Here is a 16085-nt window from a genome sequence, read left to right as displayed (position 1 = left end):
TGATCGTTTGTATTTCTGCAGTGTCAGTTTTTACTTCTCCTTTTTCATTTCTAATTCTGTTGATTTGAGTCTTCTCCCTTCTTTTCTTGATGAGTCTGGCTAATTGTTTATTAATTTTGTTTATCTTTTCAAAGAACCAGCTTTTAGTTTTATTGATCTTTGCTATCATTTTCTTCATTTCTTTTTCATTTATTTCTGATCTGATCTTTATGATTTCTTTCCTTCTGGTAACTTTCAAATTTTTTTTTATTTTTCTTCTTTCTCTCATTGCTTTAGGTGTGAAGTTAGCTTGTTTATTTCAGATTTTTCTTGTTTCTTGAGGTAGGATTGTATTGCTATAAACTTCCCTCTTAGAACTGCTTTTGCTGCATCCCATAGGTTTTGGGTCATTGTGTTTTCATTGTCATTTGTTTCTAGGTATTTTTTGATTTCCTCTTTGATTTCTTCAGTGATCTCTTGGTTATTTAGTAGCATATTGTTTAGCCCCCATGTGTTTGCATTTTTTACAGTTTTTTTCCTGTAATTGATACCTAGTCTCATAGCGTTGTGGTCAAAAAGATACTTGATACGATTTCAATTTTCTCAAATTTGCCAAGGCTTGATTTGTGACCCAAGATATGATCTATCCTGGAGAATGTTCCATGATCACTTAGGAAGAAAGTGTATTCTGTTGTTTTTGGATGGAATGTCCTATAAATATCAATTAAGTCCATCTTGTTTAATGTGTCATTTAAAGCTTGTGTTTCCTTATTTACTTTCAGTTTGGATGATCTGTCCATTGGTGAAAGTGGAGTGTTAAAGTCCCCTACTATTATTATGTTACTGTTGATTTTCCCTTTTATGGCGGTTAGCATTTGCCTTATGTATTCAGGTACTCCTAGGTTGGGTGCATAAGTATTTACAATTGTTGTATCTTCTTCTTGGATTGATCCCTTGATCATTATGTTGTGTCTCTCTTTGTCTCTTGTAATAGTCTTTATTTTAAAGTGTATTTTGTCTGATATGAGATTTGCTACTCCAGCTTTCTTTTGATTTCCATTTGCATGGAATATCTTTTTCCATCCCCTTACTTTCAGTCTGTATGTGTCCCTAGGTCTGAAGTGGGTCTCTTGTAGACAGCATATGGGTCTTGTTTTTGTATCCATTCAGCCAGTCTATGTCTTTTGGTTGGAGCATTTAATCCATTTACACTTAAGGTAGTTATTGATATGTATGTTCTTATTACCATTTTCTTAATTGTTTTGGGTTTGCCTTTGTAGGTCTTTTCCTTCTCTTGTGTTTCCTGCCTAGAGTTCCTTTAGCATTTGTTGTCAAGCTGGTTTGGTGGTACTGAATTCTCTTAGCTTTTGCTTGTCTGTAAAGGTTTTAATTTCTCTGTCAAATCTGAATGAGATCCTTGCTGGGTAGAGTAATGTTGGTTGTAGGTTTTTCCCTTTCATCACTTTAAACATGTCCTGCCACTCCCTTCTGGCCTGCAGAGTTTCTGCTGAAAGATCATCTGTTAACCTTATGGGGATTCCATTGTATGTTATTTGTTGCTTCTTCCTTGCTGCTTTTAATATTTTTTCTTAGTATTTAACTTTTGATAGTTCGATTAATATGTGTCTTGGTGTGTTTCTCCTTGAATTTATCCTGTATGGGACTCTCTGTGTTTCCTGGACTTGATTGACTATTTTCTTTCCCATATTAGGGAAGTGTTCAACTATAATCTCCTCAAAAATTTTCTCAGTCACCTTCTTTATCTCTTCTTCTTCTGGGACCCCTATAATTAGAATGTTGGTGTGTTTAATGTTATCCCAAAGGTCTCTGAGACTGTCCTCAATTGTTTTCATTCTTTTTTCTTTATTCTGCTCTGCAGTAGTTATTTCCACTATTTTATCTTCCAGGTCAGTTATCTGTTCTTCTGCCTCTGTTATTCTGCTATTGATTCCTTCTAGAGAATTTTAAATTTCATTTATTATGTTGTTCATCATTGTTTGTTTGCTGTTTAGTTCTTCTAGGTCCTTATTAAACGTTTCTTGTATTTTCTCCATTCTATTTCCAAGATTTTGGATCATCTTTACTATCATTACTCTGAATTCTTTTTCAGGCAGACTGCCTATTTCCTCTTCATTTGTTTGGTCTGTGGGTTTTTACTTTGCTCCTTCACTGGCTGTGTATTTCTCTCTCTTCTCATTTTGCTTAACTTACTATGTTTGGGTTCTCCTTTTCGCAGGCTGCAGGCTCGTAGTTCCCATGGTTTTTGCTGTCTGCCCCCAGTGGATAAGGTTGGTTCAGTGGGCTGTGTAGGCTTCCTGGTGGAGGGGACTGGTGCCTGTCTTCTGGTGGGTGGGGCTGGATCTTGTCTTTCTTGCAGGCAGGGCTGCATCCGGTGGTGTGTTTTGGGGTGTCTGTGAACTTAGTATGATTTTAGGCAGCCTCTCTGCTAATGGGTTGTGTTGTGTTACTATCTTGCTAGTTGTTTGGCATGAGGCATCCAGCACCAGAGCTTGCTGGTCATTGAGTGGAGCTGGGTCTTAGCATTGAGATGGAGATCTCTGGGAGAGCTCTCGCTGATTGATATTACATGGGGCTGGGAGGTCTCTGGTGGTCCAATGTCCTGAACTCAGCTCTCCCACCTCAGAGGCTCAGGCCTGACAACTGACTGTAGCACCAAGACCCTGTCAGCCACATGGCTCAGAAGAAAAGGGAGAAAAAAAAGAAAGAAAGAAAAAATAATAGAATAAATAAAATAAATAAAGTTATTAAAATAAAAAAAATTTTTTAAGTAAAAAAAAAAAAAAGAGAGAGAGCAACCAAACCAATAAACAAATCCACCAACGACAACAAGCACTAAAAACTATACTAAGATAAACATAAAGATCAGAAACTAGTCAGTTGCATATAGCAAACCCCAAGTCTACAGTTGCTCCCAAAGTCCACCGCCTCAATATTGGGATGATTCGTTGTCTATTCATAGACAGGTATTCCACAGATGCAGGGTACATCAAGTTGATTGTGGAGATTTAATCTGCTGGTCCTGAGGCTGCTGGGAGAGATTTCCCTTTCTCTTCTTTGTTCACACAGCTCCTGGGGTTCAGCTTTGGATTTGGCCCCGCCTCTGCGTGTAGGTCACCCTCTGGCGTCTGTTCTTTGCCCAGACAGAGGCAGTTAAAGGAGTGGCTGATTAGGGGGCTCTGCCTCACTGAGGCTGGGGGGAGGGAGTGGTATGGAATGCGGGGTAAGCCTGCAGCGGCAGAGGCCAGTGAGAAGTTGCAGCAGGCTGAGGCACACCGTGTGTTCTCCCGGGCAAGTTGTCCCTGGATCACGGGAATATGGCAGTGGCGGGCTGCACAGGCTCCCGGGAGGGGAGGTGTGGATAGTGACCTGTGCTTGCACACAGGCTTCTTGGTGGCTCCAGCAACAGCCTTAGTGTTTCATGCCCGTCTCTGGTGTCCGCACTGATAGCCGTGGCTTGCGCTCATTTCTGAAGCTCGTTTAGGCAGTGTTCTGAATCTCCTCTCCTCGCGCACCCTGAAACAATGGTCTCTTGCCTCTTAGGCAGGTCCAGACTTTTTCCCGGACTCCCTCCTGGCTAGCCGTGGTGCACTAGCCCCCTTCAGGCTGTGTTCACGCCGCCAACCCCAGTCCTCTCCCTGGGATCCGCCCGAAGCCCGAGCCTCAGCTCCCAGCCCCCGCCTGTCTCGGCGGGTGAGCAGACAAGCCTCTCGGGCTGGTGAGTGCTGGTCGGCACCAATCCTTTGTGCGGGAATCTCTCCGCTTTGCCCTCCATACCCATGTCTGCGCTCTCCTCCATGGCTTCGAAGCTCCCCCCACCCGCCACCCGCAGTCTCCACCCGCGAAGGGTCTTCTAGTGTGTGGAAACCTTTCCTCCTTCACAGCTCCCTCCTAGAGGTGCATGTCCCGTCCCTATTCTTTTGTCTCTGTTTTTCCTTTTTTCTTTTGCCCTACCCAGGTACGTGGAGAGTTTCTTGCGTTTTGGGAGGTCTGAGGTCTTCTGCCAGCGTTCAGTAGGTGTTCTGTAGGAGTTGTTCCACATGTAGGTGTATTTTTGATGTATTTGTGGGGAGGAAGGTGATCTCCACGTCTTACTCCTCCGCCATCTTGAAGGTCAATCAAGATCGATCACTCTTAATCATATCTGAACACTCACAAAAGACTGGACATCGTCCAACAGCAAAAATAACCAAGCATCCCCCTATCTTAACTAATATAAGTGACTGCTGTTTCTTTACCAATTATAGCTGTAATCTTGATCTAGTCTTCCCTCTTTCTCAATAAGATTAATTAAAATACACAATCATACAGTTACCCTCACTTCCTGACAGCAATCAATCCAGAGCAAAGTCTTGCTTCCTTCAACTCTCCCCAGAGTCACAACCCCAAATCCTGTAATGTGTCCTAACACACTCTTACTGAGATGCTCCACTGTTGTCCATGGTGTGTGTTCTCCTCCCCTGAAATGAACAATAAACTACTACAGGTGTGTTCCTGGTAGTCTTTGTCTAATAGGCATTGACATACATTCTTGGTTTAATAGTCTTACCTCCAGAAATTATAAAATTCTGTGGAGGAAAAGAATTGTCTTATTCATTTGGGGTCTCCTATTGCTCAAAAACAGTGCCTTTAACATAGTAAATATAGACAAAAAGTTTATTGAATGGGTACATGAATCCCATAGACTGTATCTTCTTCAATGACTAGAAATGCTGAAAAGATTTTGGAGAAAGTGTCCTGAGTCCTACTTCACAGAAATGACACAGGCACCCTTCCAAGATGACTTCCTGGCAGTGACTTTGCAAGCAGCACAATTCTGGGGACTGCAATAATGTCCTTCCTGTAATGGGAATCTTGGTATGTCATAACTGATTGTCAGAAATGGCTAAAAGTATATGTGATATTGGAACAGCATTAGAGTGACTTAAATCTGTTGAATTACTGGCCTTTCATTGGAACTATATAGAATTCTTCTGAGTCATCCAAATCATGCTGCCAACGTGCTATGCAACATTTGTGTTAGTGGTAATACTTATTTTGAAATAAGATTCTAAATGCCTTTCAAATTAACAACCTAATAAAAAGTTCAAAAGTTCTCAGTAATACTATTTCTTGAATTGCATTCTCATTTTACCCTTAAGAAGGCACAAAATTAATGGAAAAAAACCTCTAATTGAGAAATTTAGTCTGGATTTAAAGGCAGTATAAAAGATGTCCTATCAATAAAAACGAAAGCATGAATAAAACAATTAAAGAAGCTAACACTAAAATCAATTCAATTTTTAAATAGGAAAAAAATATCTAACTGAAAAACTTTGTAGAAAAAAATGATACTACAGAAGGGATAGTCTAGTGTAGTACCTGAAATTAGCCAAACAAGCAAGAAGTTGGGTAATACAGATCACATGTTCTATGTTTGCATCTATGCATTTTAGCAAAATTCTTCTGTTACGTTAATCTTCAAAGAAACATTCACATAAACTGCTAGAGTTGCAGTCCCAAGAAAATAGCCATCAGGAGGTCTGAAATGTTATTCAAGCTGCTATTAATCTGCATAACTACCTTCCCCAGAAAAACTGGCCCAATCTTTCCAGTGCTAAGAACTCCCATTAAAAATGGAAGTCAGAGAATGCTGCAGAGAAATTAGCAGCTAATCAGTAAGAAAACTAGTGAAAAGAACATGTAATTATTCTGTTTGGTAATGTTTTAGAATGTAACAGTGAAAATCTACTAATATTCAGTAAAAGAGTCAAACTTTCAGCATGCACAAACTGAAAAATATTTCATATACATAATAGTTTGAAATTATGTCTGCTCACCATAAAAACTGAAATTACAACTCTGGCCCCACAACATTAATTTTGCAAACTGGGTTTTGGTTTTCTGTCCATTAAAAGCTCAGGCCAATGATTCCTTTACTTTAAATTAACCACAGTATAGTTTACCGTGTACATATGTCATTTTTAGATATCACTTCAGTGAGATTCACAATCAGTTCCTGGCTTGATATTCATTCCACACTACAAAGAATATACAAATCAGTCTGTGACACCCTTAGTATTTCTCCCCTAGGGACAGATTAAAGCCACTAATTTCTAGGAGCCTGTAAATTATACTATTATGACTATGAGTCCAACCAGAAATTGAAGCATGAACAATTCACTGAGAAAAGAATGCAAAACGGCCTAATGCCTTTAACAAGGAAACTCAGTAGATTTTCCTGGTAGGTAAAAAAGCAACTCAGAGAGGAAAAGTTGAAGAAAAGAGGTGGCTCTGACAGCTGCTTTTTAAAAGACCTGAGATTGGTAGATAAGCGATCATCATTTAATTATTCATTTACTCAACCAACATTTGTGAGTGTTTATTAGGCACAGGCACCACACTAAGCTCCAGAGCCCATGGCAATAGCTCCTCTTCCCCCCTCCCCATCCAGAGCTTACAAGTCTTACAGAAAATAAATGAGAATAATGACAAATGATGCTAAAGGCTCTGAGCAGGAAGACCTAATGTAGTCTAGAATGTCAGGAAAGGCTTCAGGGAGAGAGGAATAGACACTGAGACCTGAAGGATGAACGAGAGTTGGTCAGAAAAAGAAGAGGAGGGAGAGTTGGCAAGCAGGAGAAGAGCCCACTCCTATAAGAAGCCCAAGACTGCAAGTGAAGGAAAGTATGGAAGAAAGATGTAAAGACGCTCGGCATGTGAGTGCTGTTATAGGGAGAAAATATTGTGAGCTGAGGCTGGAGTGGAGGTGCGCAAAATATTATATATTTAGGCAGAGGTGAAGGAAGAATTGCCCAGCTAAATAACAGATAACATTTCTCAAACCCTTACTATGGTCAGGTTCTCTATGGTGCATGCTTTCTGCACAAATAATCACATTTATGCCACATATCGATCCTATGAGATAGGGGTCATTTTTATTCCTATTTAATATAAATTGCTCAAGGTCACACAGCTAAGTTATGACAGAGCCAGATTCAAATTCAGATCTTTGGGGCCCATAGTCTGTGTTTTTAAGCACACCACAGGGCAGATCAAAAAGGGCGACCAGCATTATACCTCAGTCAAAACTCTGTACCACTAACGTTTGGACCTAGTTAAAATATCCACCAGAAAAACCCAAAAATTTATTTGATTTTTATTTACCATATAGATTCTCACTGTGGTATTGGCAGTTGGAAAATACAAAGGGAGTTTTCTGAGCTGAAAACCAGACAGTTAACTGAGGCAAAGTCTTGTTTGTTTTTCTTTGGGGACCCTCAAGACCTAGTACACAGGACAGTTGCTTAACAACAGTCCTACTTTACTATATAGAAGGTTGTGTATACTTAGATGTCAGTTTGGTGAAATGCTTGAAAAAGTTAACACTAGGATATATCTACAGAGACAAACCAAACATTTCAATAAATTCACTTGAACAAAAACAAACCAATTTGAAAAAACAAACCAATAGAATCTTTCTTTTTTTTTCAAAGAATGAATTCAATCAAGTTGGAATTTAGGTTCTAATCTTTAGGACTGAAGCAAAGTAGTTTATGTGAGTTTATTTCACTCACAAAATTTTTTCCACTACTAGTAATTTGTTAAAAACCTGAAAAGAAAAATATAATCAATGTTTTTATTAAGAGAGAGTGGTTCTGAATGGCATATTGCAGTTGAAATTTCCAGAGTATTATCAATTTTCCTAGAAAAGATTAAGAATGACTCCTGACTTATTTTAATGACTCCATACTATGGCACTTAATTGCTTCTCAAAGGTATTTTGAAATGCATGTAATCAAGTTTTACTTCTATTAATCAACTATTTTAAACTGTTATTAATTACACTTATACTTTAACTGTGACTTTAATTAAGTTCAGTTGGTTCCTCTTTCCCTCACTTCTGTGATTTTGCCATTGTTCTTATAAAATGTATTTAATTTAGCAGTTAATTATCATTTTTCTTAAAAATGGTGACAATGTATATAAAAATGCATTAAATAACTGAGATAAACAGTTATATAAACATAAATGTAGTACAGTTATATTAATATAAAAAATCATATAACATTATACCTGAAATGTAATTTTTTACAAATTATTTTAGCAACCTGTTTGTCATATTGTTATTTTATATCAAAGGATAAAGAAAGAAGACTACATCATAATTCTATAGATGAATTCATAATTCATCTATAATTCTATAATGCAGTCATTTAACAATAGAGTTTTCTAATCAATCTCGGTATATAAATATGCTTTTGTTGATTTAAATTATTTGCCTTAAAATTCTTATCTTGGGATTATCCAAAACATTTAATTTGATAAACAGCCATATATATTTTTATAATGCATTTAACTTATATACATAAATGTCTTTTTTAGTTTCTTAAACTATAGATCTAAGTATACTTTGTCTTAGAGGAAAGAAACTGAAAATGTATTGTTTTCAATTTCTACATATATGCATTTAGTCTTCCCTGAAAACTAGCACAAAGAAAAAGAAATAAATGATCTGGATTAAGAATATTTATAGGAGGGACTTCCCGGGTCCAGTGGTTAAGACTTCGTCTTCCAATGCAGGGGGTGCGGGTTTGATCCCTGGTCAGGGAGCTAAGATCCCACATGCCTCGCGGCCAAAAAACCAAAACATAAAACAGAAACAATATTGTAACAAATTCAATAAAGACTTTAAAAATGGTCCACATCAAAAAAAATCTTAAAAAAAAAAAAAAAGAATATTTATGGGACTGCTTGCCGATAGGTGATTTTCTAGTGATTTAAACTACTCACTATTTTCTAGTGATTTAAACTACTCATATCTACTCAAGTAGATATGTTAGACTGGTTTGTGAATGTTCTGATGCCTTTTTCTTTCTTTCTTTCTTTATTAATAATAATTTTGATTTTTAAACCACCTTGTTCCTCTATCTTTAAGATTCAAAAGCAGGCTTTATGTCCCAGCACAGAAAGAAATCCACTGACATCTAGGCTGAAGATGACTAGGAACACTGTGTACAACTTGTATTAGATAATTATTAAATTCAACAGTATTCAAATCACCAAATAGTAAAGTTGCAATTGTATTTTTACATGCTGGTATAAAAGAATTCTCTTTCTGAGCATATACTACTTTATTTCTCCATGCTACTCTCTTCAAGCCAGACAATGGCAATGACTTTAAATTAGATAAAATCTTGACAGCACTCTAGTCTGACACATTAAAGAGGCCCACGATTAGGAAAACATTCCCTAAACAAATGGAGAGAAATTCCATTACCTTCAAACTTCATAAAATTCTAACACTTTTATCCCGTAAGCATAAACTAACAACAAACTTACAAGTTACAAATATTTATTCTTGAGATCTTTTTCAAGGCAGCCCATAAAATGGTGAATAGGAGAGGAATTGGAAATAATCTACCTTTACATGGCAATAAGAGGAGTAGGAAAATCTTTTCACAAAGTAATTCTGAGCCTAGAGCAATTTAGCATAAAGCACACTTAAACAATTAGACAAACACCTTTAAACTCTTTGTAGATGAATGACGCTTTGTGTAAATTATACAACTGCTGATCATTTTGCTTTTCATCAACATATTGCATTACTTGAATTTTTTTAATAATAAAAACAATGCAATTTAAAGCCATTGCTCTTGGCTCTATGATTCGTATGTAATTTCCATACCATTATTTTTTGGGTGAACTTTAACTATATCTCTAAAAACACTATGAATTTAAAAAGTGTACAGAGAGTATTGAGTGATCAGAGCCTAAGAGTAAGATTTTTGAGGGATTCCATGTTGAAGATGTGGAAGGAAAACACTCATCTATGAAAGGATCTAGGAGTTCAAATTGAAGATAAAACAATTATTCTTCCTAGAAACAAAATAAATCATTAAGAATGGGTTTATTATATCACTTAATGTAAAATATTCAGAAAAGGTAAAGCATTTCTAGGTGGAATTTAATAGTCAATTATAAAATTGCTTTATCTTTTAATAATAGTCTAGTTCTTTTTTTTAACATCTTTACTTCCTAGTGTTAAAAGAAACAAAGAAACAAACCAGGGTTTCCCTGGTGGCGCAGTGGTTGAGAGTCTGCCTGCTAATGCAGGGGACACGGGTTCGAGCCCTGGTCTGGGAGGATCCCACATGCCGCGGAGCAACTGGGCCCGTGAGACACAACTGCTGAGCTTGCGCGTCTGGAGCCTGTGCTCTGCAACAGGAGAGGCCGCGACAGTGAGAGGCCCGCACACCGCGATGAAGAGTGGCCCCCGCTCACCGCCACTGGAGAAAGCCCTCGCACGGAAACGAAGACCCAGCACAGCCAAAAATAAATAAATAATAAAATAAATTAAAAAGAAAAAAACTATTTGGGAGATTATTAAAAATTAACTTAAAAAAAAAAAAGAAACCAAACACTGAAACTTATCTGATTTGCCCTGCCACTAATAACTCCAAAAGTATTTGCACTGTGTTCTTATTAATGTAAGTCAAGAATAAAGACATTAACAGATGAACACTAAAATACATTCACTAAACTAGTCTAATAAGGAACTAGATGACTCAACTTTCATTGGTTTCCCATTGCCTCTCATCTCACACATGTGAATATAAACAATAATCTTTACTTAATACTGTATACTGAGCTCATTGTAAAATAAACGTTAACTTTCATAGTATTCATAAGGAAAAAAATGAAGTACAAGTTTGAAAACTCATATAAGAAAGTTATTAAAAGAAGTTTTTTTTTAATAATTCCCTGGGTATTAAGGCACTATGGGTCATTTGGACACCGTCACTTAGAAGACTAAGTTAAAACTGCTTCTACTTGAAATGGGGTGAAATTCTAGAGGTTACAGCCACCTGCACTAAAAGTATTGAAGCAATTTCGCCATTTGGTGGCAAGAAACCTCATTAGCAACCTGGGTTCACGGGTGAAAGCCATGGTGTACACTTAAAAGGAAACAAGTTGCTCATGCTGACCAGGAGGCAGAACAGCAGCACCTGCGCAACAAGTTTTTATCCCAGTGGATGCGAAGATCCCAAGAAAAGCCCACCACAGAGACACCAGATGGTAGCGACACAGGGGAACATTGCTGAGAACAAATTCCAAGAGGAAAGGTCAGGAGTTATATACAGAGGGAAAAGAGTATTCTTGGCTACAGACAGCCCCTGAGAATGAAAAAATATCCACAATACTTTAGTTGTCTTATTTTGTCTTTGGTAGGCAAAAAGAATCTAAATAAGTAAGGGTGCTGTGCTTGATCTGTTACCCAAAACATTATCTCTTTTGAATTGCTTGTCTTGTATTAATTTACTTGCTCTCTTCAGCATTTGCTGTTCTGTCAGGTATGAATGTAGTTGAACCACTACACTTGAAACATAAGAAGTCATGTTCCCAGATAATCAAGGAATCTAGAGCGCTAGAAGACCCCAGAGACCTTACAGATGAGGAAACGGAGGCCCTAAGCAGTTAAATGAATTGAAAATATCCAAGACTAGTAGATTATGAATTCAAGGCACTAGTATTAATATTACAGCATTAATTTAATAGTATATGTTACACTGAATATAAAACATACATAATACCATACCTTACATGGAAATCATGTAGTAGTGAAAATCATATCATAAATGCACATAATTAAGCATTCAATGAATAAGCAAGGATATTTCGTATAGATTATCACAGAAATAAATGTTCATACAGGTGATTTTCTCATTTGAGAATTGAACGATTCCATTTGTCAAAATTCTAGATTTCAGTTCATTTCTATCTAGGTGTAAAATAAGACGCTTCCTAACATTTATAGGCCCTTGGCGTTGGAAAGAATCTCAAAAGCCCCCCAACTCCCTTTTGTATTTGACTTTGAGTTTGGAAAGCAGCAACAATGCACCATGGCTCTTCCTACAGTTTTATTCCCCGGGCCAGTAAGGGATGCTGCAGCTCACATCAAAAGAAAAAACACATGAGAAAATGAGTGAATCCCCAGAGGTTCCTCTACTAAGGACCCGCTCTATAAAATGAGTCCTGAGAGACATTCCCAGTCTTAGGTTTCACTGGAACCAGGCAGCAAGAAGTTTAGGGCAAGTAGCAGTCTGCGCCTGCTTCTCAACACACCAGACCCCAAGTATCCATTGTCAAGACCTTGCTTTATCTACTTTACATTCAACTACCACTAGCATAACCTTGCCCCTTCCCCCCCCATGCCACTACTCCACCTGACACTTGCATGGATGGATGGATGGACGGATGGATATGTGCATAAGTACATAAAATTTTCTTCCTTGGTTCCACTATAACTCATAGGATTTATTCAAATATCAGGGTAAAGTCTTAATCTCCTTCTCTGGAGAAATAATGTCATTATTTTTCTTGTTAAAACTTCCTAAACATCTGTAGCTGGCTAGTTTCTAATCATAATAAAACCCAAAAAATATCATAATTTGGGTAGCATAACTCCATACCTGGGACTCAAAGAAAAATATCCAGTTATAATTTCACTGGGAAAATGTAGCATCTTCTAAATGTGACCTTCTACATTAGTTACCCCTGTGTGTGCCTATCAGAACTGGAGTTGATGCTTCCAAAAGTTTAAAAAAAGAGAGAGCTGGATTTTAGATTTGCAAGTGTAGTTTAAGGAAGATCTATGATATACCTGCAAATAAAATGCAGTTCTGTGTTAAAGTGAGGCATGACTTATTTTACAGCCAAAGAAAAGATAGAGCATTAAATGCACCATTCATTTTTGTTGATGAAAATGCACCCAGGGTCTGTGGGTATACAAACTGTAATAGAAGTCATTTCAACAGTTACCTTCCAGTTTCACTCTCACCTAGCAGGGGAGGTGTGTTTCAATTAGAAGATTCTTGCCAGTACTTCCTTATACTTTCTAGGCAGTTCTTTGAAAATTAGTGGGTTTGCAGATAGGTAAGAAGGAAACCTCATTACCCGCCCTCAGAGAGCTGAGAAATAAAATGTGTGTACTACTCACGGCTCTGCCTGGAGGCTCCTGTCCTCAGCCACGTAGTTATTAGGAATATAGCCCTGCAGCTGCTGGCCGGAGCAATCTGCCCTTTTCTCCAAGTGCCTGGCGAGCCACCAACCCTCGTGGGACGTGTCCAAGACTTGGAGCTTGTCGCCCGCGCGGAAGCTCAGGTCCTCTGCGGTCCGAGCCTGGTAATCAAACAGAGCCACAAAGTACTGGCCCTGGCTTCTCTCGGGCTCCGGACACGACGGCCGGGGAGGATCGGGGGGGCAGACAGTCCATGGGTTCTGAATCACCACCGACTTGTCTGCCTCCCGAGACAAGCAGGGGAGACAGGGCTCCAGGTACGTCCGGAGCCTCAGGCAGATGTTACCCATGGCGCCCCCGTGGGCAGTGGGGGAGAGGAGCTTCTCCCTCTCCCCTTCCTCTCTGCAGATCCACTTTCTCTTCCTCCACCTGGAAACTCTGAAATCAGCACCAGTCCTCCAGGTTTGGGGAGCGTGTACCAAGCCCCTGGTTCACAGCAGTCCGGCGGACCCGCTTGGAGAGACTCACCGGCTTGCTCTCTGTGGCCGTAGCTGCTGCCCCAGAGAAAAACCGGGTGGGAGCTGGGCAGCTGCTCGGTGGGAGAGTGACTTTTCTTCTTGTCTGCTTAGGAATCCCACCACAAAAATAAATTTGAGAGGGCTTTACTTAAGACAAACGTCTGAGAACAGAAAAGAGTCCTCTTGCCTCTCGTCCCAAGAAAAAGTTACCAAGCGAAAGAGATGAACTCCAGGTAAGATCTCCACCTCTTACCTTTGCCAGCAGCTCTCTCCCGCGTCAGGTGTGTCTCTGTGGTTTGACCAGTCCTGACCCCCACGGCTCTTTCTTTTATGCCAATGAATAACCAACCGGCCCAGGCTACTGCCTTTAACATCCTGAGCTGGGAACAGACTGTAATAATTTCTTCTTACTTCCTGGTTCTTTTGTGTCTGTGATCTAAATGGGATTCCCGGCCTCTCTACCTCTCCCTTCTCCCACACCCAAGAGAGACTAGCGCCCTCACCAGGGAGCCAAACTCTTAAGAGCAGCTGTCAAAATCCATGCTCCTGGACAGACGGGCTAGCCCAGGGAGCATTTTGTCCTGCTATGCTACCAGCACAGAAATTAAAGGCAGAGATATTTTTCTTCCATAAGGACGAGTAGGATAGTTTTGCCACCACTAAGGGAAATAAAATGGAAAATTAAAGTGTTTAGGTATTTGTTACTGGACAAAGGGCAATTGGGAAAGAGCCACTGAGTTCCTACCTTTTTTTTAATCACTGTGAATAGATTTTAATAGCCTCAAAATACATTTACAGTCTGGAAAAATACAAGAGCAGCTGACTAAAATGGTGAGAAACCGAAACACTGCATTTTCCCACAAAGACATGTAATTTCCCATCCTTCAGAAACACACACACACACACACACACACACACACACACACACACACACACACACACACACACACACACACACAGACTAGGTGACCAGCAGAGAGAAAGAGTAGGAGGGCTGCATGTGAGCTGCTGTGGAAGCTCCTTCTATTCAACTTTGACTCCAGGTCTGCACTAGTTCTTGCTAACTTCGTTGGCAGGAGCTCAGGAACTAATGAAGCCGACATCAGGGCAGCCATTGCGATAGGCAGTGAGTTTTGATCTACTTCCCCTAGTTCAGGGCAGCTGTCTCACAAATGGGTGCCCTGGATCCCAAGAACACCTAGGCAGTAAGTATAGGTGGGTCAACACAAGACCATTTTCACTAGTAGAGTACACTGCAGACTTGTTTATGATGTGTCACTTCTTTTTGTATAAGGCCTTTATTACAAAGTTGCTCTCTTAAAAACAATTTCTCTAAATGTTGCTGGAGCCTTGAACGTGGTTAACCTAACCCCAGTACAAACTCAAAATTCCTGTTCTTTGTCAAATAGCAAGGCATTTTTAGTAATCAGAATAACTGAACTCAAGAAAAAGAAAAAAAAAAGAAAGACAACCAGAGGACCATGGCCTTAGCCCCTCCTGCTATTTCCTTGTACTAAAATCAGGCATTCATGGCGGACAGATCATTTGGTTAAAACAAGATCTCATTTTCTAGGTTTCTCCAATTGTCTTCGGAGTCAGAGTAGAAAGTACTAATTTGGCAGGAAGAGAAAAGCCAAAAGCCAAGCCAGGTTTGTTTGTTTGTTTGTTTATTTGTGATATGGGACCGAAAATATAATTCCAATATAAAACAGAAGAGAAAATAATGATTACATAATATTGAGAAGCCATAAGAATATTTGGTTCCAAACACAATATTAATTGTAAAAAGTGTAGGATCCTATTAATGCGCCTAAACAGAGGCATAGATGCTAAAGTCCTTCCAGAGATATCTACATGATCTAGAATATGAAATAAGATTTGGAAGCAACTAGAGAGATGTATTCAAAACCAATTTGTAAGTGGAGTTTAAGGCTTAAGAAATTTGAAGTTTCTAAATTCAAATATGCCTCCATTATGGTTATGACAAGGCATTCCAGAAAAAGACAGAGTGGCAGACCTGCACAGCACAGTAACTGAGCTAGTGAATGAAACTGAAAAAAGAAACCAGCCATCCAAAGACATCAGGTAAGTAATGGCCTGAGAAACCTGAGGCAAGGGGTGGGGAGAGAAAAGGTTTCCTTGTGTCGATAGCACCATAATTCTACAGTCACCCAAGCTTGAAGCCTTGCAGTCATCTTTTACTCTTTCCCTGGTTTCTTTGAGCTAATCAATCACTAAATTCCACTTGTCTGTCTTTCCATTTATTCTACACTTTTTTTTATTCCTTCTGAATGACAGCTGGGTGTTGGACAAAACAAATATTCTTCCCTAGATTATTCCAGAGGGCTCGTAACTAATCCCCTTTCCTCCAGCTTATCTAGTATTTCTGACTCATCTTGCACACCAGTCCCAGAGCAGTTTTTATAATAGCAACAATGCCAGAGGTGATATGAGTACTAGTAAAAGTAGCTATCAGTTTTGAGGGCTTTCTATGTGCCAGGCACTGTGCTAAGAATGTTACAAATGATACATCATTTAACTCTCAGAAAATAAAAAACAACAATACCTGT

At 39.0% G+C, this 16085-nt stretch overlaps 1 protein-coding gene across 2 annotated transcripts in view; it reads right to left on the bottom strand.

Moving 5' to 3' along the window:
- The window catches only part of FRK (fyn related Src family tyrosine kinase), a 97727-nt gene extending 83788 nt beyond the window's left edge, over positions 1-13939 (bottom strand). Inside the window, exon 1 of one of the 2 annotated variants that reach the window (XM_057527501.1) lies at positions 12977-13939. In XM_057527501.1, the coding sequence (XP_057383484.1) occupies positions 12977-13347 (371 nt within the window). In that variant the 5' untranslated portion in view covers positions 13348-13939. The remainder of the gene's footprint in view (positions 1-12976) is intronic. The other variant, XM_007190731.2, reaches the window with a different exon arrangement.
- Positions 13940-16085: the final 2146 nt, after the last annotated feature.

The sequence above is a fragment of the Balaenoptera acutorostrata genome, chromosome 14 (genome assembly GCF_949987535.1).
Source record: "Balaenoptera acutorostrata chromosome 14, mBalAcu1.1, whole genome shotgun sequence".
NCBI classification, from domain to species: domain Eukaryota; kingdom Metazoa; phylum Chordata; class Mammalia; order Artiodactyla; family Balaenopteridae; genus Balaenoptera; species Balaenoptera acutorostrata.
The sequence above is the reverse complement of the archived record's forward strand: the minus strand, read 5'-3'. Positions and strand labels throughout refer to the sequence as shown.